General features: G+C 42.6%; 1 protein-coding gene across 2 annotated transcripts in view; it reads right to left on the bottom strand.

The window, feature by feature from the left end:
• ndst3 (N-deacetylase/N-sulfotransferase (heparan glucosaminyl) 3) overlaps positions 1 to 21,554 on the bottom strand; it is a 46,767-nt gene extending 25,213 nt beyond the window's left edge. Inside the window, exons 1-5 of one of the 2 annotated variants that reach the window (XM_020647322.3) lie at positions 21,094 to 21,554; positions 17,973 to 19,242; positions 6,445 to 6,532; positions 3,391 to 3,545; positions 1,225 to 1,410 (exon numbers count right to left, since the gene is read on the bottom strand). In XM_020647322.3, the coding sequence (XP_020502978.1) occupies positions 1,225 to 1,410; positions 3,391 to 3,545; positions 6,445 to 6,532; positions 17,973 to 18,971 (1,428 nt within the window). In that variant the 5' untranslated portion in view covers positions 18,972 to 19,242; positions 21,094 to 21,554. The remainder of the gene's footprint in view (positions 1 to 1,224; positions 1,411 to 3,390; positions 3,546 to 6,444; positions 6,533 to 17,972; positions 19,243 to 21,093) is intronic. The other variant, XM_020647323.3, reaches the window with a different exon arrangement.
• Positions 21,555 to 22,295: the final 741 nt, after the last annotated feature.

Here is a 22,295-nt window from a genome sequence, read left to right as displayed (position 1 = left end):
TGTCTTAAACAGTTCAGTGACTGATGATTATTGTACAATAACACACACCCTGCAAATACACAGATGCACACACACATGAATACACATAGCACAGCTCACCCCTTTGGCCGCATTAGGAAGCCATTAAATATTTAATCAACATGGAGCCGTGCTTGCTATGGTGAGACATGGGTCAAAGGAATTCATATGCCACACACATATAGGTACGCACACACACAAGCGCACACACACACACACACACACACACACACATACCGGTCACACACTATGCAGAGAATCATTGATTTTCTGTTTAGGACCACAAGAAACAATCAGCACACAGTTTACTATTCAGCAAACACTTATTTGAACAAAGAGACAGTAGATAAAAAAAAAAAACAGCTTTTCAAAGTGAGATAAAAGGACACAGCAGATACAAACAGACTCTTTTGATTTAATGAATCTGCATTTTAAAGCTCCCTTTGATTTAGCCGCTCGAAGAATTTACATTTCATGGTTTTAATTTCAGTCAGACGAATTAAGCAAATCATTTCCCCTCCCTGCGGCACAGACACAGCTCAACGTGCTTAAAATGTTAGGTTTGATTCAGGACCTATTCTTGATGAATGTTTCTTTTTGTTGCAGGTTACAAAAAAATAAAACATAAAATCCTCAAATATGCACCTCGTCATGATATTTTTATCATGGCTAGCTGACGAACCTGTCTCGCTTCCTTTTGTGAGACATAAAAAACACATCTATGCTTTTATGCTTTGTCTGCCGGGCCAACATATTACTCTAAGTGCATTCACACACAGTAGCAACAGTGACTTGTGTCTTGGGAAACCCTCAACCACCAGCTGTGAAAAAAACATTCACTAAATTATTACTATCCCAAGCCCTACTGAGATTAAAAAAAAAAAAAAAAAAAAAAAAAAAAAAGCAGGGACAGGAATCAAAACAACAAAAAGTCAAGCAATATATGAAATAATCATGGAGATGTTTCCCTTGAAAAACATTTAAAAACGGAGACTTGCAGAACTTTTTTGCTACATACACAAAAAAACAAGATGTTCAATACTGAATATCCTGCAGTGAGTTGTAGAGGTGCTAATCAATTTCCATGTATGTGCAGAGAAATGTCGATAGATCAAAGAGCATTTATGGATGAGCACATTTGCATCTGTGTACGCTTGCAGCAATGCTTTGCATGGACGCGCGATTACAACAATGTTGTCATCTCACCATGATGTTGTTGTGGATGAAGCCCTTGCGGTAGCGGGCAGGTTTGAGGTGGGGGTACTCTTCAGTGCTGGTGACCTGGATGTTCCACACACGCCTCCACGCCTTGTAGAGCTGCAGGTGAACCGGATAGACGCCCGAGTGGTGGGGTGCCACGGCGTAGCCCATGTCCACCGGGATGTTGTGCTCCTGGAGGGCGGAGGTCACAGACACATATGTGAGGGTTGTATACATAAAACGCTGAAGTTATAGCGTACACACGACTCCGAAAGGCAGAAGACATGTAGGTACATAAACACACACACGGTCCGACCTTGTAGGAGAAGCACATGCTTTGTGTTGTTTGTTATGATGCTGGCCTTCAGGGGTGGAAAATTAAAAAAAAAATAGATATATTTTGTGTGAGCATGTGTTTGTGGTGGATTGTGAGGGTGGATGGTTGCCGGGTGCATCTTGCAGACTGATGGTGTTGTCCTTCGTTCTGACACACACCTACACACACTGTCAAAGCGAAGCATCAGCGGTCAGGGGATGAGCGAGTGGAGACTAGATGTGTGTGTGTGTGTAAAATAGAGGTTAGGGATCGCACTTTATGATCACACTCACCTTCAACAACATGACCCCCCCCCCCCCCCCACCACCACCCCACCCAAACCCCCTCACCCCGCCCAACTGAATCATGTTTGTGCGGTCATACAAATCATCTCCAACTACTCACACACACGCACACGCAAACACGCACACACACACACACACTTATTGACAAATGCACAGGAAAAACAAGGCAGAGCAGAGGAACAAAGGCACTCGACCTTGCGGACTTCCGATTAAACGGGAGGCGTTAAACAGGGCTCAGGTGTGCCCATTAAAATAGCAGCATAGCTGCCCGATAGGGACGTAACACTTTGCTTGTTTTGTTTTTATAAAATTAGTACAGCAAAAAAGTAGACACAATAAAAGTATTCTTATAGCTCGTGCTTACAGAAGTGCAACCCATTGGCTGGATGTTAGTGATGTTCATATGCAGCGAATTTGAATTCATAAATATTTTATGAAAAATATAAATCCACCCTGATTCTGTTTTTTTTTTATCAACATAAGAATGACATATTTTGTCAATACATTTATATGACTTACCTAGAGTGCTAGCATGTAGAATCTAAAGCTCTCCTCACACATGAAATGAACTCCTAAAACTGTCCTGTAACTGTCAGGGTGAGCTGCATGTGTGAACTCAAATGTCCAACATTTTCCCCCCCGACTTCATCTGGAATTTTTCCTGCCAGCCCCTTTAGTCAAATGTGTAAAGAAGTTGGAGTGAGCCGACGTGTCAACGCAGCAGGAAATGTTCTGGAAAATTCATCACTTGTGATTGGGGCGAGAATGATGATGACGTTTATGGAACCGGTGTGATCATCATGCACATAATAAAGCCGTTTCATAATCTTTTCTGTGGTCAGTGTTCTTTTCCACTCTTTTGTTTATACCATAAATACATATGTTTACTATCAGCATTGATATCAAGGCTCATAGCGTCAGACTCTGTTGTTATATCATGATCTTAGTTACGGTTAACTCAGCAGCCTCCTTTTTCCTTCATGTCTCGCCTCCTAGGACCCCTTCCTCCCCATCCGACAGGGAAAATGTCCTGCTTTGATTGATATGTGTGATAGAACAATTCAGGAAAACAGTCCTGAAATGTTCCAGAAATGTGCATATGTGAAAAGGACTTAAGACACACGTGAAACCACAGTCCAAGAAAAAAAACATCTGAAGGTGACCTGTTGAATAATGATGTCAATCTTCCAGAAGTGGAGACAACAACATTTCAAGTGAATGTTATCCAGCCCTTAAAACATGTGGAGAATTTGCAATAATGTATTTACAGCCACTGATTACTATTAAACCACTTAGAACAGTTCCAGCTACGTGCCTTGCAAAACATCATGTCTCTAATGTGCTGCAGCGAGAAAATAACAATAACTAACAAACGACAGACGTCCTTGAAGGAAATGCAATCATGGGAAGCGAGCATGATTAAAAGGACACAGGAAAAAAGAAAGCAAGAACAAACTTGACAGCTGCAGGAAATGTGTGTGACTGATTTGGCGTGTGAATGTGTGTGTGTGTGTGTGTGTGTGTGTGTGTGTGTGCGTGCGTGCCTCTCACCAGAGCAAACTCCTTGTTGAGGACCATCTGCTCCAGCAGTGAGGACTCGTTGTGGAAGAGGTGAGGCTGCATGTGGCTCCACATGTGGGGGAACCACCAGAACTCATCCACGTACTTCAGCAGCAGATCGTCTCCTTCATCCTCCTCAACTGTGCCTGCACACACACAGGTACACACACACACGCACAAGGACAAAAGGACAAATAATTGAATGTATATAAATATATGACTCCACACACACACACACACACACACACACATGCAGCTTTGGAGCACATTCAAAACTTTCTACTTTCTCCGAGGGTTGGAAATGAAGCATCACCAAGCAACTGAGTTGTTTTAAGGTCCTGTTGCTTTAAATAGGTACCGGCAAATACCATGGTGATGGAAATGTGATGCCATAGCAATGACAGATGCTAAGGCAATATGTTCTGTTCTCTATTTGATTCTAATTCTAATTATGTCTCACCTTCTTCTGTGTTACCCGATGCTTTGTTCTCCTGGTGCACTTTAACTAGACAATCAATAATATGTGTCCTTGCTGTCACAACATAGTGTAGTGTTGTAATGCAGAGCAGTATGTCAACACCTCACAAATATGCCTGTATAATCATTACTTTGTACCTTAACGATCCAGAGGCAGAGTGACATTGAAAAGGAGTCGTTTCATTAGTGCTGCCTTCAGGTGCTACGGTCTTTCTTTGGTTTATTCAAAGACATTTTTTGTTCCCTGTGAATTAAACGTCAATGTGCATACCTAAATGCCTTTGTCTCACAGTAACACACCATTCATTTCACACCATTAAAGACCACTAATACTACTATCACTACAAAGTAACTGGTATTTTCTTATGTTGTGTCGCATGTGTAGATTCACAACAGGAATGTATATCCTGTAATAAAAACAAATGGTCTGTATTTAAACTGTGAAACATTTTGTTTACATGTTGTGGCAATGACAGCTAATGCAACCAGTTATTAGCTATTCTAAATGGCCAACAGGGTACGCCGTGCACTGCCTGTACGATCTCAGCTGTACAGGTTGTAGGAACATACAATGAAAAATAAATCAAAAATCTGTGGCGCACTGAAAATAACTTTATTGTATTTTATTGTGAGAGAACAACGCCTTTCGCCTGTATCATTGTCAGTGCGCCACAGATTTTTGATTTATTTTTGCTTTATTTTTCACAGTTATTACTTTTGTTAATGTGGCACAGATTTGCCAACACAACTACCCCTCGGGATTAAAAGGAAAATGACTTTTTTTCCTTGCTACTGTATCTTTGCTATGATGGATTAATGTCGGGTCTTTGTAGATAATATAATGAAGAGTGAGGTCTTGAACCTGCTCTTTTGTGACGTTTCTTGAGTTAACGTTTGCTATGAATTGGGGCGATATATAAAGATAAAAATATATCAAATATTGCTGAATACACTTCTACATAATGATAAGCTATATTCCTAAACGGAGTCACATCTCAATACAACGGATAAAGCTCCCTTTATATGATGTTTATGATAGGCATGATGAACATTTTCCTTTCAATAGATGGATTGTGGGAGGTTCGTAATAGAAACGTTACCTTAATTTTATCATTACACTTAAACATGACACTAATAATGGTATCATGTTGTGTTAAAACTGTAGTTTTTAAGGCCAAAGGGAAAGTCAATATACCATAAAACATACTGTAATCATATGTTAAAATAAATGTCTAATGCATGGGCAGCTCTGGTTTAACAAAGGCAATGCATTTCATCCAAAGATCAAAACCTTTCCCGTTTTCACCCAATCAATTCAATTTTGATTTGTATAGCGCCAATTCATTACTAATCTTATCTCATGACACTTTAAAAAGAAGCCAGTCGAGACATTATTCTTTTGGTTTTTTTGTTCTTTGTCATATTACAGTGTTTGGAGAAACCCAGCATGAATCCACTATAAGAAAAACACTTAATAATATATTATTTTAAGCAATATTTATCAAGTAACAGTAGACACAAAAAGTCATTTTTTTCACAGGCAGACAGAATTATTGAATTATATTTCACAAAAAAATAAACATCTATGTATTGGCAGGGTTAATATTTTGTATATTTGGGTTTATTCATTGTTTATTTTTGTTTTAGTATTTGTACATTTCTTCATGTAACTGATATTAAGCATCTACACGTTTGCTCCAACAGTGGTTCGTTGTACTTCTGTACAGTGACAATAAAGATATCTGATCTGATCTTAAAGTATGTTTAGTAGCAGGAACAGCAACACTATGACAGACTGATCTCAGTAATTATAACATCAACAGGTCTAATACGAGCCATTACTGCTACAAAGATGATAATATAGAGAGGATAGATATATTCCCCCTTAATATCCGTTAAGCCAGTTGGAGTTAAGCATCTCTAAGATTAACATTAGCATTATGACAGTGATTATAAAAGCACGACTGTTATTAACGGTTGTAGCAGTGAAAGAGAGCGGAAGAAACTGTTGACTTCACTTGAGGAAGGTCAATTAGTGGAAGAAACAGTCTCAGTAAATATGAGGTTTAGCAACAGTTTCTATGGTTTCAATGTTTGAAGATAGATCCCCATCAGTCGAGGGCAGGAGGTTACTAATTTTGTCTCTAATCTTTATCACTTTATCATTAAAGATGACTCATGAAATCATTACTGCTGAGATTTAATGGAATACGTGTCAATGGAGATGTGACTCTCGGTTAGCCGGGCTACAGTGCTGAACAGAATCCAAGGATTGTTTTTTTTTATTTTCCTCTATGGGGAGCAGGCAGCTCCAGCCTCCATGTATTTATTAAGGTTATCTTGCCAGAGTTAACAAGAGTTTTTTTTTTTTTTTTTTTTGGTGGGGTGCCATGTTCTTTCAAAATTTCATGATGTTTGTTTCAGTTCAATTGCCACATGTAAAATAAAAAAAACAAGGAAACAAGGAAAAAAATTGAACATTTTTATACTTTTTTACACTCATTCCATGGCATCCTAAAGCAAGTGCTTTGTATTGAACTGGTGTAAAATCAGATAAACAGAACAAACCTGTGTGGTAAAACTTTCCAGAGAAGCCAAGGTTGAAGGTGAAGTTGGAGATCTGAGAACGCAGCTGTTTCTGAGTGTCGAGGAGAGCCTGCAGACGGACAGACAGACACAGACGGATAAATAAAATATTCCAGTGTTTTGTTTTTTTCTCTGTTCTTTCTCTACATTTTTCCCATTGATGTCACTGTCCTTAAAGTTGCCTCAGTCTCTGCTTTCAATACTTGAATCAGGATTTCCTGCACTTATTTAATGACTTCATTAGTTTACTGGCCTTTAAACAAAGACACTGTAATGAGTGTTAACTAAAGAGAGTTGCACTCTTGCGCACACAGTCACACACACCGACAGTAATGCGAGTTAATGAAGGTCAGTGCATTAGTAGCCTCTGGAGGCCGGACTAATAACCCCCGCACACACTCCTCCCTCCTCATCGCTCTCTCCGTCAGTCCCTAACATTACCAAATGAAACCCTTCATCCCCCCACCCCCTCTCCTCCTCCTTCCCCTCTCCCCCTCTTCCTCCTCCTCCTCTGCTACTGTCTACTTTCTCTCTCAACCTCCCTCTATTCTTCCATCTTCCTGCTTCTGAGAAACCTGCAGCCGCCTCTCTGCCCCCCTCTTCCCCCAGTCGTCTCCCGCCCCACCCTTCTCTGAACCTCCATCTCTCCCTCCCTCCCTCCCTCCCTCGCCTTACTCCGTGAAAATGTCACACTCTCAGGAGACGGGGCTGTTTTAATTTGAAAGGAAGGCTGAAGCAGCATGGAGGAAATATCGCTCTCTCTCTCTCTCTCTCTCTCTCTCTCTCTCTCTCTCTCTCTCTCTCTCTCTCTCTCTCTCTCTCTCTCTCTTTCTATAACTCTCTCACTCTTGTTTTTTTCTCCCTGTGCACTCTCTCGCCCTTGTCTTCCTGCTACCGTTGCACTCCTTCGCCATTTGTTTCCAACACAAATATTTTGTTTATTTATGGAACTTTTAAAATCCTCTTCATCTTTCTCGATTGGGGCAATGTGCCACGACTCTATTAACAATCTTTGTCATGCTGCTCTTAATCGATCCCAAGGAGCCCCACCTGATTTACAAGACCTGAGCAGCCGATGTCAGAGCAAAGACTCACTTCCAGGCAGAATGTCTTGTCCTGTATGAGAGTGTGTGTGTGTTTGTGCGTCACAAACTAACAAATATACAGACACATGCACAGAGTGTCTTCATTAGCTCTAATCTAATGGTGCTGAAGATGGCTGCATGCTGACAGATGTGCACTGCTCCCTAATCTGATCTCCTGTCTCCTCTCTTCTGACATCCTCTACATCTTACACACACACACAGACACATTCAAACATGTGGATACAAAGGCTTAAGCATTAAATTAAGTTTGTAGCTGAGTGCTTTGCATTGTAACTCAATATTCCCTCCCCGATGCACTTGGTTGAAATGCATTATTAACGTGTGTGTTTGTTTCTGTGTGAGTCTGTGTAGGTATGTGTCCTGGTGCGCCGTATATTAGTTTAAACAGCTCATCTGTATTCTGGGATCTAATATCCAAAGCAGGAAATAGAAGAGCTCTGCAGACAATGTTAGTAATCTTTCCAAGGAGGTGGTCTCACATCCTTTGGCCCCCTTAACTTCATTTTGTCCGTCTTCAGGAGGTAATCTTTTATTAGGGAGTAATCCCAGTTTATAAGTCTATTTTGGTGCTGAATTTGTGGACACTATGTCACCCAAGTCCAAATAAAAACAAGTGCAGAGCAAATGAGCTTGGTGACTTCTGGCATTAAAAGAGGTGTTAGTCAGCAGCTACATCTTTACAAGAGGAGATGTTCAAAACCCCCCCAAGACTGATTATGAAACTTTCCCAGGCCACAAATTAGTCACCGAGATGGATCAGCTGCGTCAAGCAGGCTTCAAGCCTCTGCAAAGAAGTTTTCAAACCATTCAAAAGAAGCATTTGGTTTAACAGACAGCATTTAATAGATACGCCGTACAGTTTAGCCTCTCTTTCATTTCACTTTATAAAGCTGGAGAAGATTAAAGTGGCACACTACAGAGGAATTATTTACTGCTTAAAAAGATAATAATGTCTTTACACTTTGCTAGATTTTACTATTTTAACCTGCTTGATATTTGTTCAATGATCTTCAGGGGTTTAGTAGAGTGTGTGGTAACTTTGATTAACTCAAACTTTTATAAGTGACAAATATACTATTATGATAAATATATTCTAATCTAAGCGTGGTGTTTTTATATCAACTTCAAATTTCAGGTGACTTTTCTAAATTTTATTCATGGTTTCTTTATCATGTGAAATCTTAACGTACTCAGACTTCGTCAACATCCTTTCTGTGTTAGTCATAGCAGGAAGGTTATGGGTATATTCTACTTCTATATCTTCTTGACCCTTGTTGTAGGACAAGGAGATGTTTAGGCCGACCACACATACATGAAGGCTCACAGTCAAAGTTAAGTCTCCTATAGAGAGGGAAAACACTATATAACATGGATACTAGGGCTGGGAATCTTTGGGTGTCTCACGATTCGATTTTGATTCTTGGGGCCACGATTCGATTCAGAATCTATTTTCGATTCAAAACGATTCTGGATCCATAGATGCAAAGTCTATTTTTGATTTAATACATACTTCAGGATCTACTCCAGTCTTTTTTTTGAGACTTGCTGAATTTATTGCTGCTCCATTTGGCATTCTACTGAGTTAAAGAGCTAGCCTTAGCACTTAGCAGGGAGTGACTTATTAGCCTAATAATTTTTTTTTTGATTTTTGGAAGTTATGATTCTATTTAAAATCTCAGAAGATAAGAATCTCGATTTTTTTACATAAATCGATTTTTTTTTCCCCACCTCTAATGGACACATGGGAATATATTTTTAAAGAGAGAAGATAAAAGAGAGACAAAGGGTTGGTAATTGGGATCATTTCAAAGCAGGGCTCTTCACTGCCTCCTGCACAGCTGGCTAATGGCATCATAAATTGCATGTGAATGTCAGATTGTTGGTTTTGGAAAGTTACAGAAGTTTTTCGGACACAGCTCCTCCAATCGGATGATAGAAAGGCGTGATCCACTCATGGGTGGGTGGGTTTAAAGAGCTATTCAACCATCAGACAATTAGCTCTGAAGAAATACACTGTAAGTTTAACAGCCTTCGACAGGTGGATACTCTCCTAACGGTTACCTCCCGGCTTTTACAAGCATCCATAGAGAGTCACTGTGTGAGAGTCCGATTTAGAAATTCCTCAGACAACTGAGATAAGGTTTGTTTGCCAGGTGTGTCACAAACCCAAACAAGATGTGATTGATTCATTGAACTTTTAGTCATCGAGTCTTTCTTGCATCACAGTTTGCTCCAATTTGCAACATAAAAATGAAGACACGATATAAAGATACAGAAACATTAGAGACAACATTTAAACACCAAACAAATATTCAGAAGCCTTCAACGCACGTTGATCTGGGATTCAGCCACATATAAAATGTTAGGATTGACTGTTGTAATGTGGAGTGTTTCAGTCTGACCTTATTAAAACACGGGACCCTGTGTCTCAGGTTTGATGGTAGTCGTTTAAATGATCTGCTCAGAGCATGGTTACGGTCAGGGACAGCGACGTTAGCAGGTTTTTATAGCAGGCTGACTCATCCGAGTCTCTGGAGTGGTTGGCCTACAATCTTTGAGCAGATGTTTAAGAGAAGTAAAACCTGCACATTATACACAACCGCACCAGGATACCACATCCAGCGATAATGACAGGATGTTTGTTAACACCTGAGTGAACCACAATCGTGGGCGGTTAACTCCCCTCAAAGTCACGCTGTGAGAAAAACCTTATTCTTCTCATGGCTATGGGAGATCCATACATTGTCAAGAGGAGACAGAACTGTAGGTGAAAACTTTGAGAGTACATTTCTTTGGCAGGGACACTCACTATGTAAATGACAAAAAAAACAACTTAAACTGACTCTGACGGGCGATGAGGTCCCTTCCTGCTGTTTGTCTGAGTGTGACGGCAGCAGATCTGGGAGAATGGAGGGCTTTAAACAATATGGAGCCAATCTGTCCACTGTTACTAAGCTCAAAGCTGGATCTGGTTTTTTAAATGGGCCATAAGAGATACTTTAAAGAAAGAAGGGGGGATTTGGATTAGCAGGAGGAGGGACTATGTAGCACGCGGGAGATCTTGACAATCCTGGCGATGAAGGTAAACACACACTGTGATTAGCGGTTAGCGATAGCTCTCGTTTCTGTGCCCAATCCCACAGCTGCCTAACATTGCTGGTGTCAGAAGTAATGCCAGTTTGTTTTCTGTGTACTTGAGAGCCACAGTGTGTGTAAACATGTGTGTGTGTGTGTGTGTGTGTGTGTGTGCGTTCTTGCACGTGTGCGTGGTAAGCACTGGGTGAGGTGCCAACTAGATGTTGGGGTTCAAACAGATGGGAGACAGGCATCTGGACAGCTGGCATTCAGTGCTTTTCACAAACCCTTTACACCAACCACCTCTCCAATCTATCCCCATTCTGTCATCCTCGCCTTTGCACTGTTTCTGTTCTTTTCGTCTCCTCTCTTAAGCCATGCTGGGCCATCTTCAATAACTGAAGTCATTATTAAATAATTTTGCGAGTGGCTTTTCATGTGCAGACAGATTTGAAACAGGGTTGGCAAGAAGAAGAAAAATAAAGACGCCGGGTTCAATTTTTGGTGCAGAAGAAGGTCAAGGGTCTTGATTCATCTACACGAGTGCATGTGAAGTCTCTGTGTACTTGTGCATGTAATGTGAAAACCAGACCAGCAAATTTAACTGGGTCAGGCATCTCTATTTGATGAGCAGGAGGAGCACTTTAACAGTAAACGCCAGTCTTCTTCTTTTGCTTACTCTTCCCTGCTCTGTCTCACTTTCAGTCTCGCTTGTCAGATTCAAGTCACTGTTGCTTTTTTTTTTTTTTAATATTGGAACGTTTCACAAAAATCATCTATTCACTTTGCATTTACAGATCCAAGGTACTTGTGATTGCTTTGGCATCGCTTTACTTACGCTAAATTCTACTTGGCAGCACCTCAAGGATTTTGAGTTTCAGTGATTGCTGTGACCGCAAAAACCTGCCTCATTTTTTTGTGGAGGAAAATGCATGGCACGCAGCCACGCTCTCAGAGTGAGTCTGGAGTAAAATCAAGAGCGCTGACAAAAAAAAAATATTGTTAATTAAACCGAAAAGTTATTAAGATAATTTCCTTCTCCACAGATGCTTTCTTTAGAGTATTCATGATGATGACACCGTTCTTGTATTTATGTCAGAAAGAAAGAAAAAAACATTACAATTAAATCTGACACACAACATTTATCAGCCCCTTTTTTCTCTCTAATATCCAAACTGTAAAACATCTCCTTCCCTGCAGGGCTGCCTGTGATAATTTTCCCCTGTCCAGATCAGGAAAGATGAATGAGAGCAGATGTCAGAAAGCATCATGCTGGAAGCGATACACAAGCCTCTCTCTCTCGTTTTATATGCCATCTCTTGTTCTCTCTTTTCTACCTGCAACTTTTGCGTTTAAAGAGAGAGAAAAAAAAAAAAGACATCTAAGACTCTCGCTTGCAAGCGTGCCAGCCCTGCCATGTATTAAATAAATCATGTGGTCTGACAAGAAATCTGTGTGCCTCTTGTAAACGAAAATGAGCCTCCTATTCTCCTCTCTCCTCATCTCTCTGCTCTGGTTTTCAGATGTTTTCTCTACACTTCATGTATACTTCATTATTGGTGTAATACAATTTGGCAAAGTCATAAAAAGATAAGAAGCTCAATGCCATTGACTTTAGCTGCGGAAATGCACCACACTTAATTAGGCCTAAAGATTAACTCTAAGTAGGACTGCACAATAAACTCCACACTGCTAAGCCAGAAGTCTGAAAAGAACTTTAAGTATTACCAATTTTGTTTAAATCCTTTTTTTGTTTTCAGCTTTAGGTCGCAGCCAGACCAAAGTGATCTTTAGGACATGAAATCACACTTTAGCATTTCTCATAGCAACTGAGTGAGGTGATAGAAAAGGCTATTCGTATTGTTATAAGGTTAATATAGCACTTTTATGTCATATTAGGCGATGTAGAAGTAATGATTGTCTTCGAAAAGTACAGAAAACAGGGTATTGATATGAAGTCAACGGCTTCATTGTGGTAGGAAAACACAGGTTTCAGTCTCATTCAGGTCATTCAAAGGTCACTGCCACAGAGTGACTGCCACATTATAAAATGAGCAAAGTGCAGGTGATTTCCCCTGAAGAGACCACGAGTGCGTCATTGGTCAATTAAACTAGCAGAAACAAAGAAAAGAATATATTCATTTTTTCCGATTCTTTCTGATTTTCAGGTTCAGCAAATACTCATACTTTTCTAAACATGAACTTTACATGACATGTCCAGGTACACAGCTTCATTTAATGCCAGCAACAAAAAAAAATAGGGCCCAAATTGTTTGTAATGTAAAAGTGACTGCCAGTGCAGCAAGAAAAAATATAGACATAACATCTAATTTTAAAGACTTCACCAGACAATTTTCTGTGCTGTGTTGGCAGCTAGTTTAACTCAATACAAGCAATGCAGGCCATTTTTTTTTTTTTTTTACTTCTAATATCTTGAAATAAGGTGCGTCAGGATTTGTGGTGTTAAAGTTGCTTGTATTTAGTGTAATGAGATATTTCATAAGTAGACAAATAAACTTGGTAAGATAAGAGTTTTTGCAGTATGTATGCATCACAGTAAGACATCCATCTATTTTCTTCCACTTATCCGGGGGCCGGGCCGCGATGGCCCCAGACGTCCCTCTCCCCAGCAATGTTTTCCTGGAGGAAGCCTAAGTGCTTCCAGGACAGAAGCGATGTATAATCCCTCCAGCGAGCTCTGGGTGTACCCCTGGGTCTCCTCTGAGTTGGAAAACCTCCAAAAGGGAGGCGACCAGGAGGCGTCCTGATCAGATACCCAAACTACCTCAGCTGGCTCCTTTTGGATGAGAAGGAGCAGCAGCTCTACTCCACGCTCTAGCCGGATGTCCAAGCTCCTCACCCTGTCTCTAAGGCTTAGCCCAGCCGCCCAACTCATTTCGGCTGCTTGTATCTGCCAACTCATTGTTTCGGTCACTTCTCAGAGCTCATGACCATGAGGAACGTAGATCGACTGGTATATGAAGAGCTTTGCCTTCCGGCTGGGATCACAGTAAGCCACACAAATATTTTGTTTCATTAAAAGATTAATATTTCGTCTAACGTAAAGGTTGCATGCATTTTAGCTTATCAGTGTGTGTCCTCTCAACTTAGATGACACCCCCTCAGAAAGCTCCTCAGGGAGGAAAAGAGTGAGAAATGGTTTGAGAGAGAGAGATTAGGGAAGAATACAAATAAAAGATATGATCAATGAGTTGGAGCGGGGAGGGGGGAGGGGGAAGAGAGGAGGAAGAAGGTGATAAAAATGGATCTGAAGATGCCAGTCGGACACCTCTTTTTACCAGCCACTCCAAGCAGAGATGTGGAGGCAACCTACACACGTGAATTAAAAAAAAAACCCACAAGAACGGCCACGCTTTGATCATTGATGGGACTTTTTGACTGGCATCATCCCTCATTTTGAGAAATGTCATCGGCAGGGAGTCTCCCTGTGAATCATTTTTAATAGAGGAAATACAGCTGTGTGTGCGGGAGAGTGTGTGTGTGTGAGGACGGGGGGGGGGGGGGGGGGGGGGGGGGGGGTGTAGGTATTGTTTGTCACCAGATGAACTCGTGGGGTGAGACTAATGAAGAGTGCAGCGTGAAGGAGGGAGGCATTTTAATTGGGCTCTTTCTCTCTGTCTCCCTCCTCTCCCTTCTTCTTCTTCTTCTCCTTCAGAATGCCACAGGAGATTGAATGTTGGCTCTGCAGAGGTAAGAAGGGATTTCTGACACTGACACAGCTCTGGCCTTGTCCTGCTAATTGGTCAATAACAAAGACTCTGATGCAGTGATACGGATCACTTTTTTCTGAATGAAAACAGTACGGAGGTGACTGACATTTTCATACATAATCATGGAGTGCTGAATAAGGAATCAGAATCAGAGTATTTTGTCATTGTTAAATCAGTTTGCAACAACATCTAGAATATAATTCTAATAATGAAGATAGAAAATAAAAAACCTAACATGCTCGGTCTCAGATGTTTATTGTGTTTTTTTTTGTAATATCAGTCTGTTCTGACCTAATTTCAAACTAAGACAGTGTGCAAACATTTTGACTCCCTGATTAAACAGCTCCTTGTATTCTGCACGCAGTCGTCTGGTTCAAAAACAAAAATGAAGAGGAATCTTTTCAGTGGTGACCTTCACCAAAAGCTCTATGTGCGTATTTGACATATGGTCAGTCCAATATGAGTCATCCTTTCAACAGCTTTTCAATGTCACTTTGCAAGAAGTGAAAGACTTTCATGTTGGAGCCCATTTCAAAGTAATCAACAGGATTCACAAAGTAGGAGCTCCCCGCAACCACAAAATCGTTTCCATTTAAGACTGATAAAAATAAGTGGTTGTAGCAAATGATTATCGAAACACATGATTCACTTGGCGTACAGGATGGTCAATGAAATCAAACTGTAATCTGGCTGATCTACCTGATGCTCATCTTCTCTAAGGGAAGGGATGCAAATCGACATATTTCCTGCTCTTCCACCTCCCCTCCTCTGCTTCCTCATTCCCTCCAGCGTTTTGTTTCTCTGAAATCACAAACTTAGCTACTGGCTCTTCCCTCGAGGTGCACAACTCCACCTTTCTCTTCCTCCAGTTTAGCTTCCTCTAGTCGTCCTCTCCACAATTGCCAACTATCCTGAAGGAGAGCAAAGAATGTGGAAGGAGTGTATTTTTAAACGGCATCAATCTCTCTTTTTTTGACCCTCCCTCTCTCTCTCTCTCTCTCTCTCTCTCTCTCTCTCTCTGTATCTCTCCATCTCCCGCTCTGCACCTCTTCCTCCTCTCCCCATCTCCTGTCTTTCTGTTATGGCACTGGTTCATCCTCATGTATATTTATGCTACAAAGCTGAAGAGTGAGGCAGACTTAAAATGAAAACTCAAACTAGAGTGGGCTTGTGTGCTCGTTTTGTGAATGTGTATGTGTGTGGTGGGTGTACGTGAATACGCACTCGTTTGCGCTTTTAGGATACAAGCCTCTTTTTTATATTCGGGGGGGGGGATTCCACTCCACTCCAGTACCCACTGCCCTTCCTCTTTTCCCTCTACATCCACATTCCTCTCATCTCGTCCCCAAGCTGTAGTCACACAGACACACTGCCTGACGGGACAGGTGTCAGCCATAGACGGAAAGTGACATTCTAATCTAAAGTAGTGATTCAGAAAACACACATGCACAAACACAAACACACACACACACATTTCTCTATCATGTATTTCTAGTGGCTGCAGGGAGACAGGCAGGCGCCTCAGGGTTTAGCTCGTGCAACAGCGCAACAGAGACGCATAAATCTCACCTGTCTTTAAGCCCCCTGCCACACACACACAAATAAACACATACACACTATGTGCCACACATGAAAAACCCACAAAACACAATTTGTTTCTCTTCAATGGCCCTGAGTGGGGACGCAGCGGGAGAATGTGACCACAGTCTTCAAACAAAATTCCTGGTGCAGAAGCGAGCGTTTCATCCACACTCCAGTAAACCCCTTTTAAAAAATGTTAAACTCCCAAAGTTTATACGTGTGTGCAAAAACTTCATCTGTTTGGGTGCACTTCCCCTCTGTGTGTGTGTGTGTGTGTGTGTTTGCTCATGCAAGCGTGTGTGTTGAAACAATAGCTGTCTTGAGAGGCGGGCTGCATGGCTGACTCTCCTTTAGTTTCCCCTTCGAGGAGGAACGTGGGAAAAGAGGAATAAGTGCCATTCATCTTTTCACTGGCTCATTCACTACCGCTCTTTCTCTCGCTCACCTCTCTTCTTGCGCTCATTCACTGCACGTCTTTGTTCCCTTAAATGGCCTCTTTGCTTCTGGCTTAAACCTCCCTTTGAGATAAACACCCTCGCGCTGTAGCCCAACACATATGCCAATGGTGCACAACACACAGAGCCATTAACACGCACTCAACATAACATGAGCTTTCCAAAAAATACCCACTTGATGCACACATGCCTGAGCTCGAGTCTGAGGGAAAGCTCTTTAAGTAAAACGTCACACAGCAATAAGTAAACCATGTTTTTTTTCCATTAATGACTATTTTCATGAGATGATAACAGAATACAGAATCTAATCCATCACCATTGACCCAATATGAGTCATCTTTAAACTATATCCAGCTCCTTTCCCACATGAACCCCTGACTATTTTCAGACAATTGCACAACACTCAGGTCAATGCATTATCTTGAAAAACCTTTCACACATGTACCTCTCAGCCGCAGAGTGTGTCAGTGTTTGACACGCTCTCCGAACTGGAAATACTTGTGGCATGCAGGAGGAGTATTCTTCTCTATTTGTGATTCTAGAGTTTAAATCACTGCAGAATGTCTAAGGATGATTCTGCACCACAAATAAGACAGTAGAAAACTTAACGCTGCAAACCAAAGTGAGCAGCAGAAGGCACAAACGACAGCCCACCCACTCACTTGTGGTCAATATTCCAGACTATTACCTGATGTGTTCACACATCAGCTCGCCCGACATACACAGACTTCTCCTAGAGGGCACGCTGGAACAGTCAGGGTTAACACATCCAGACATGTTGCGTTCAACCATGCAGCCCAGCTTAAGGTTTTCCAAATTGACAATACTTTGATACTTTTGGATACCACACATTTAAAATTATACAATCTCTGTTGTTTTTTTGTCAATATTATCTTGAAGTACCAAAGCTTTGAGACAAAAAAACCCGGATCTTTTGTCATGTTCTTAACCCACAGCTGCCACTAAAGAAAGAAAGGGGGGGCGTCATTCTTTGGATTTGCCTTTATATTTATATAGGCATATAGTATATCAGTGCCTTGTGTAGTTTGACATATTCACAGGATCAGGAAAAGAGTAGAGAATAAGATAATGCATCAGCTCATCCTGAGTTCACGCAAAAAAAACCCTGTGTTCCGTTTGTGTTTACACGTGCAGCTCATCCCGAAAATATAAGTTATCAGGAGCGTGCAATGTGTGAAAGCACTATTACAGACAGATAGGGAGCAGAGGAGGTGACAGCAATGTGGCCTTAATTACACAGAGTTACCAATCAATGTGTGCAATGAGACAGTGTGCAGGAGTTTGTTTTCAATTTTAGGTAAAAATAGCAATAACAAGGAATTACCCAATATTCTGTGCCTATGACTTCTCTTATAGCTGCCGTGGTATGCAACAGGTATCCATGTTGATGATTTTTTTTACTTGTACCATTTTCTTTCTCTTAAATCTGCTATTGTGACAAACCTCGCCCCCTCCGACAACGTCTGGTTGAGTGTATGCATGACGGGGGTTTCTTTCTCTCTCTGAAATCCACACACTCACACGCCCATCATCCCAATTACCTTTACATCCTTTGTGTTCATGCGCGTTCCCTCCTTCCCAACGAAAATGTCATCTATATCCACCAGTATGTGCCGGTCCAGACCCAAAGTTAGCTTCCTTTCTGTGAGGTAGGAGATGGCGTCCACCAGGATGAGTTTGTGCAGCCAGTATCCCAGTCCCTGGCCAAACAGCACCCTCCTTACCCCGTCATAGAGCCCCATGTCCTGTACCACAGTGGCTTGGAGGCCTAGACTAAACCCAGGCCCTGGATTATCGCCGCTGCCTGCCCCTGCTCCCTCCTTGGCCCGCGCATGCAGCACAGCCTGGTATGTCGAGTGGTTCGAGGAAAAGGAGGTCCAGTCCTCCCCTGGTAAAGCCCCTCGATCCGTGCCGGGTTTGGTCAGCTGGAGGAGAGGTGAGCTGGAGACCACGCAGCAGTCCCACAGCGCCTGGTTGGTCCTAAGCACCAGAGGGAGGCCTCGAAGTTTGAGTAGAGGAGGAGAGTTCTCTGTGGAGCGGTAGAAGCCGATGATGCCCACTCTGTACTCTGTGCAGTATTGATGCAGCAGCTGTCTGTTCCATGTGTCCGCATGTGCATACTTTAACAAGTTCTCATAAATGATGAGCGAATAACGTCCTCTGCCTTTCTCCGTCAGCGGCGGCAGGTCGCCCTTCCCTGAGGCAATCTCCATGCGGAACTGAAAGTGTGCCGACTCCAATATAGCCACAATGTCCTGACCCAGCTGGGAGTACTGAGACTCCACCAGCACCAGCACCACTGGGTCAGTGTGGATGTGGGTGTGTGGGGGATTGGGAGGGTACGGGTACGGGAGTTGATGGTACGGGGACATGGAGAGAGGCTGTGCACAGGCAGGTTCCGGAGATTGTCCCAGCTGCATGGAGGGAGAGGAGTTTGTGAACAGGAAGTACGCCGAAAGGAGGAGGGAGAGGAGACAGCAGGAGGCCAGCAGGAGCAGGAGCCTACGCAGGTGGCGGCGGAACCGCACCGCCACTGTCATTGCGAAGAAGAGTTGTTGTGCGTAGACGGGTTGGTTGTGTTTCTCAAAAGAGTGCGTCCTCAGGATTCGGGGGGTTTTGATGAGATTGTCTTTGTGTGAGAAAAAAGCGGCAAAGACACTCAGGGGTGTGTCATGTCACCATGGCAGGTGGAGAGGAAAGCCGCGCCAGATGTCGGGGAAGAAAGGTCTCCATTTATGAGAAACGCAGTCGAGGTACCCTGCTTCCAGCTGAGGACTCACATGCAGAAAGGCAGAGAGCGATGATTAATGTCTGCAGAGAGAGAGAAAGGGGACAAGGAGAAAAGAGAGAGTGAATATGTTGGGCAAGGTTGAAAAGTATGCTGAGTTCTGTTTCTCTGTGTGTGTGTGTGTGTGTGTGTACCTAGGTTGTGCCACCCTAGGGACTGTGAGGGCACAGCTGGTAACTACAGAGCTGATTGAAAACAACTCGCTTCCTTAGGGCTTATCCAACCTCTGGCACATGCACACACGCAAAGCGACACACCGGTTAAAGGCACAAACAAACACAAAAAGTCAATCCTCAGGAATAAACAACAGCTGGTTGTGTGTTAATATGTGCGATAGGGGGGAGGTGGATTGGAGCACAACTAATCAGTCCCACAAAGCTCTGCAGAGAATTTCTCTAATTGCGCCAAACTCTATGCACTTCTGTCCTATTTCTGAACCTAATCATCTGAAATACCACAAAATTAGAGTTGGAATCCTTTTTGCCAGGAGCACTAATCTGGGGGGGAGCCGATGACGGAACAGAGGAAATGGAGAGCAAGAGAGAGCGAGAGAGAGAAAAAAAGAAGTAAGAATAAGAGAGAGAGGGAGAATCGGAGAAAATGAGCAGAGAGAGGAACAAAATGCAATGAATTATAGAAAGAGACAAAAAAGAGCAGGATTAGCATCTTAATGTATGTGCCGGGAGCCAGGGAGAAGAAAAGATCCCACAGCATCTCTTTCTCCCTCTTTTCTCTCTCTCTACGCCTCACTCTCCCCCTCTCTCTCTCTCTCTCTCTCTCTTTCCACACCCCCTCTTTCTCTCCCTCCATCTGTTTGAATATCAATAGTCTTTCCTCTCGTTCCCCATTCTTCCCCCCCACCCCCCTTGTTCCTCGCCTTCAGAGAACACACGCGAAGAGAAGGTCATAGAGGAAGAACCACCAGTCATATTTCTTCACTGGGAAGCCGTAAGATGAGAAAGGGCAGGAATATAACTCTGAACAGCTTCAGCCAAAACAGAGTCGTAGAGATGTTAACAAATGTGCCATATTTGTTTGTTGTCTACATAACTACACTAATTCTGACAAATACCTTTACTGTGTTTCTAGAGTTTCATAAGACCATAAAAACTGTTTCTTATTACAGTGGAACTTTAAAAAAAAAAGGAGTGCAGACTTGAAAATAAAACTAAGATTTGTTAATTGAACCTGATGTTTTGAAATTCTAATTCTGATCCTTGGGTGTCTGCCTTAACTATAGGTGAGTGCTGGTTTAACCTGTTACTACATACTTGCAGGTCTCTTAGTATTAGGAGCCACATGAGGGCGCTGGAATTGGATGAAAACAAGACACTTCAAGTGGAAGTTTCCCTCAGTGCCTTAAATAACTAGAAGTCCCCCCCCCCCCCAACAAAGCTAAATTGTGCGAAAGGAAAGCTTGAAAAATCTACGTCTTCAAATGTTTTTATATGAACTTTGTAAAATGTAACTTGAATAACTTCTAACACAAATACATTGGAAAAAAAGATGTAGTCAACTTCAAAACAGGCTACCAGTTTTTCACATTTACTACAATTTCATTGTTATGAATCACTACAATCTTTGTTAAAAGTTTTTTTTTTTTTTTTTTTTTTTTTTTAATCGTTGTCAATTGTTGGCTAAATAAGACAACTGAATAAACATTATAAATACACAAAAATGGAGCAAAGGGCGATATATTCTTCTACAACTGAATGAATGTTTCATTGAATCTGTGATGAGAAAGAAAGACGCTGTGCGCACGAGCAGGCTTCAGTATTAGCTGTCTGAACGATGAACTCAAACTAACACATTTCCATGGAGTTCGTGTGCTGCTTTCTGCCGCTAAAGTTTGCAACATCGACTCGTCCACTTACCTCTGGCCGGGGCTGAGGCGCTGTCTCTCGGGCAGTAGGCGCGACGGGAGCGCGGTGAGTCTGATGCTGCTGCTGCTGCGGCTGCAGCTGCTGCGGGTGGGTCCGGGGCTCCGGTCTCGGTGGCGCACCACTCCCGTGTGTTGTGGATGCTGAAGCGCTGTGCCATGTCCTCCTTGCCTCTCCCTCTCTCTCTCGCTCTCTCTCTCTCTCTCTGTCTAACCCCTTCACTGGAGCAGCAGATGCGGGCAGCCGGAATGATCCGCTCTCCTCCCCCCTTTCATCATTCTTGTCTTTCTCTTCCTCCCGTCTCCCCCGCTGTCTCCTGTCTCCCGCTATGCTCACTTGTCCCCTTAATCTCTGCTCTTTTAAGGTGGAGATTAGGTGGAGGAGCACCGTTATCGGGCTGCCCGTTAACGACTGACTGCCGTGCGTAAATGCTCTGCTTTAAAAGAGAGCGCCTACACAAGTGGAGGCGAGCGAAGGAGAGGGAGGGAGAGAGAGAGAGAGAGAGAGAGAGAGAGAGAGGCAGAGACAGAGGAAGGAGGGAGAGATGGGGAGGGCAGGGGGTCTGTTTGATTGACACAAACAGCCTCTTTCTCGGGCATCAGCGATCACGGGCCCGGTAAAAGCTCACGGACCGTTAGTTGGTGTAAGTCGGTTGAGGGATGTCACACACGGATACCCACCGGTGCGAGTTAATGGCGCTGCTTGCTGATTCTCGCGCGCTGCTTGCACTAAAGGCTAGTTGTAGTAGCCAAAGATAAAAAAAAAAAAAAAGACACAGACAGGGATGATGAAAACAACCCTGGCTAAAGCTGTTGTACAAAAATACATTTTCACATGATCAAGAATGGTATCAATCACAAGACTAAATGCAAAATTCTCTCATTCATGAATGTTCATGAAGCAGCCCCATTAGGCTTACTTCTGCAGAGTGTCAATCAAACAGGCCCAGCTTGTCAATCATACAGTGTTTTAAAGTTGATTAGGTGTTCCTGTCTGCCTTCTCACTAGTTCATCAATCTCTCTAACCTATTTGCACTGACACACACTCACTCACACACATCTCAAAAGGAGCCTCTGGGTCCCCTCATTCACATTGTAATGACCTAACAACAGAGCTTATTTAGTGAGAGTGCATGTCCTGCGAGCTTGAGAGAGTGGACAAATGTATTAACACACAGAAAAGGCAGATACGCAGT

Source organism: Labrus bergylta, chromosome 1 (genome assembly GCF_963930695.1).
Source record: "Labrus bergylta chromosome 1, fLabBer1.1, whole genome shotgun sequence".
In the NCBI taxonomy this organism is placed as follows: Eukaryota; Metazoa; Chordata; class Actinopteri; order Labriformes; family Labridae; genus Labrus; species Labrus bergylta.
Note: the sequence above shows the minus strand (reverse complement) of the source record. Positions and strands in the feature narration are given on the sequence as shown.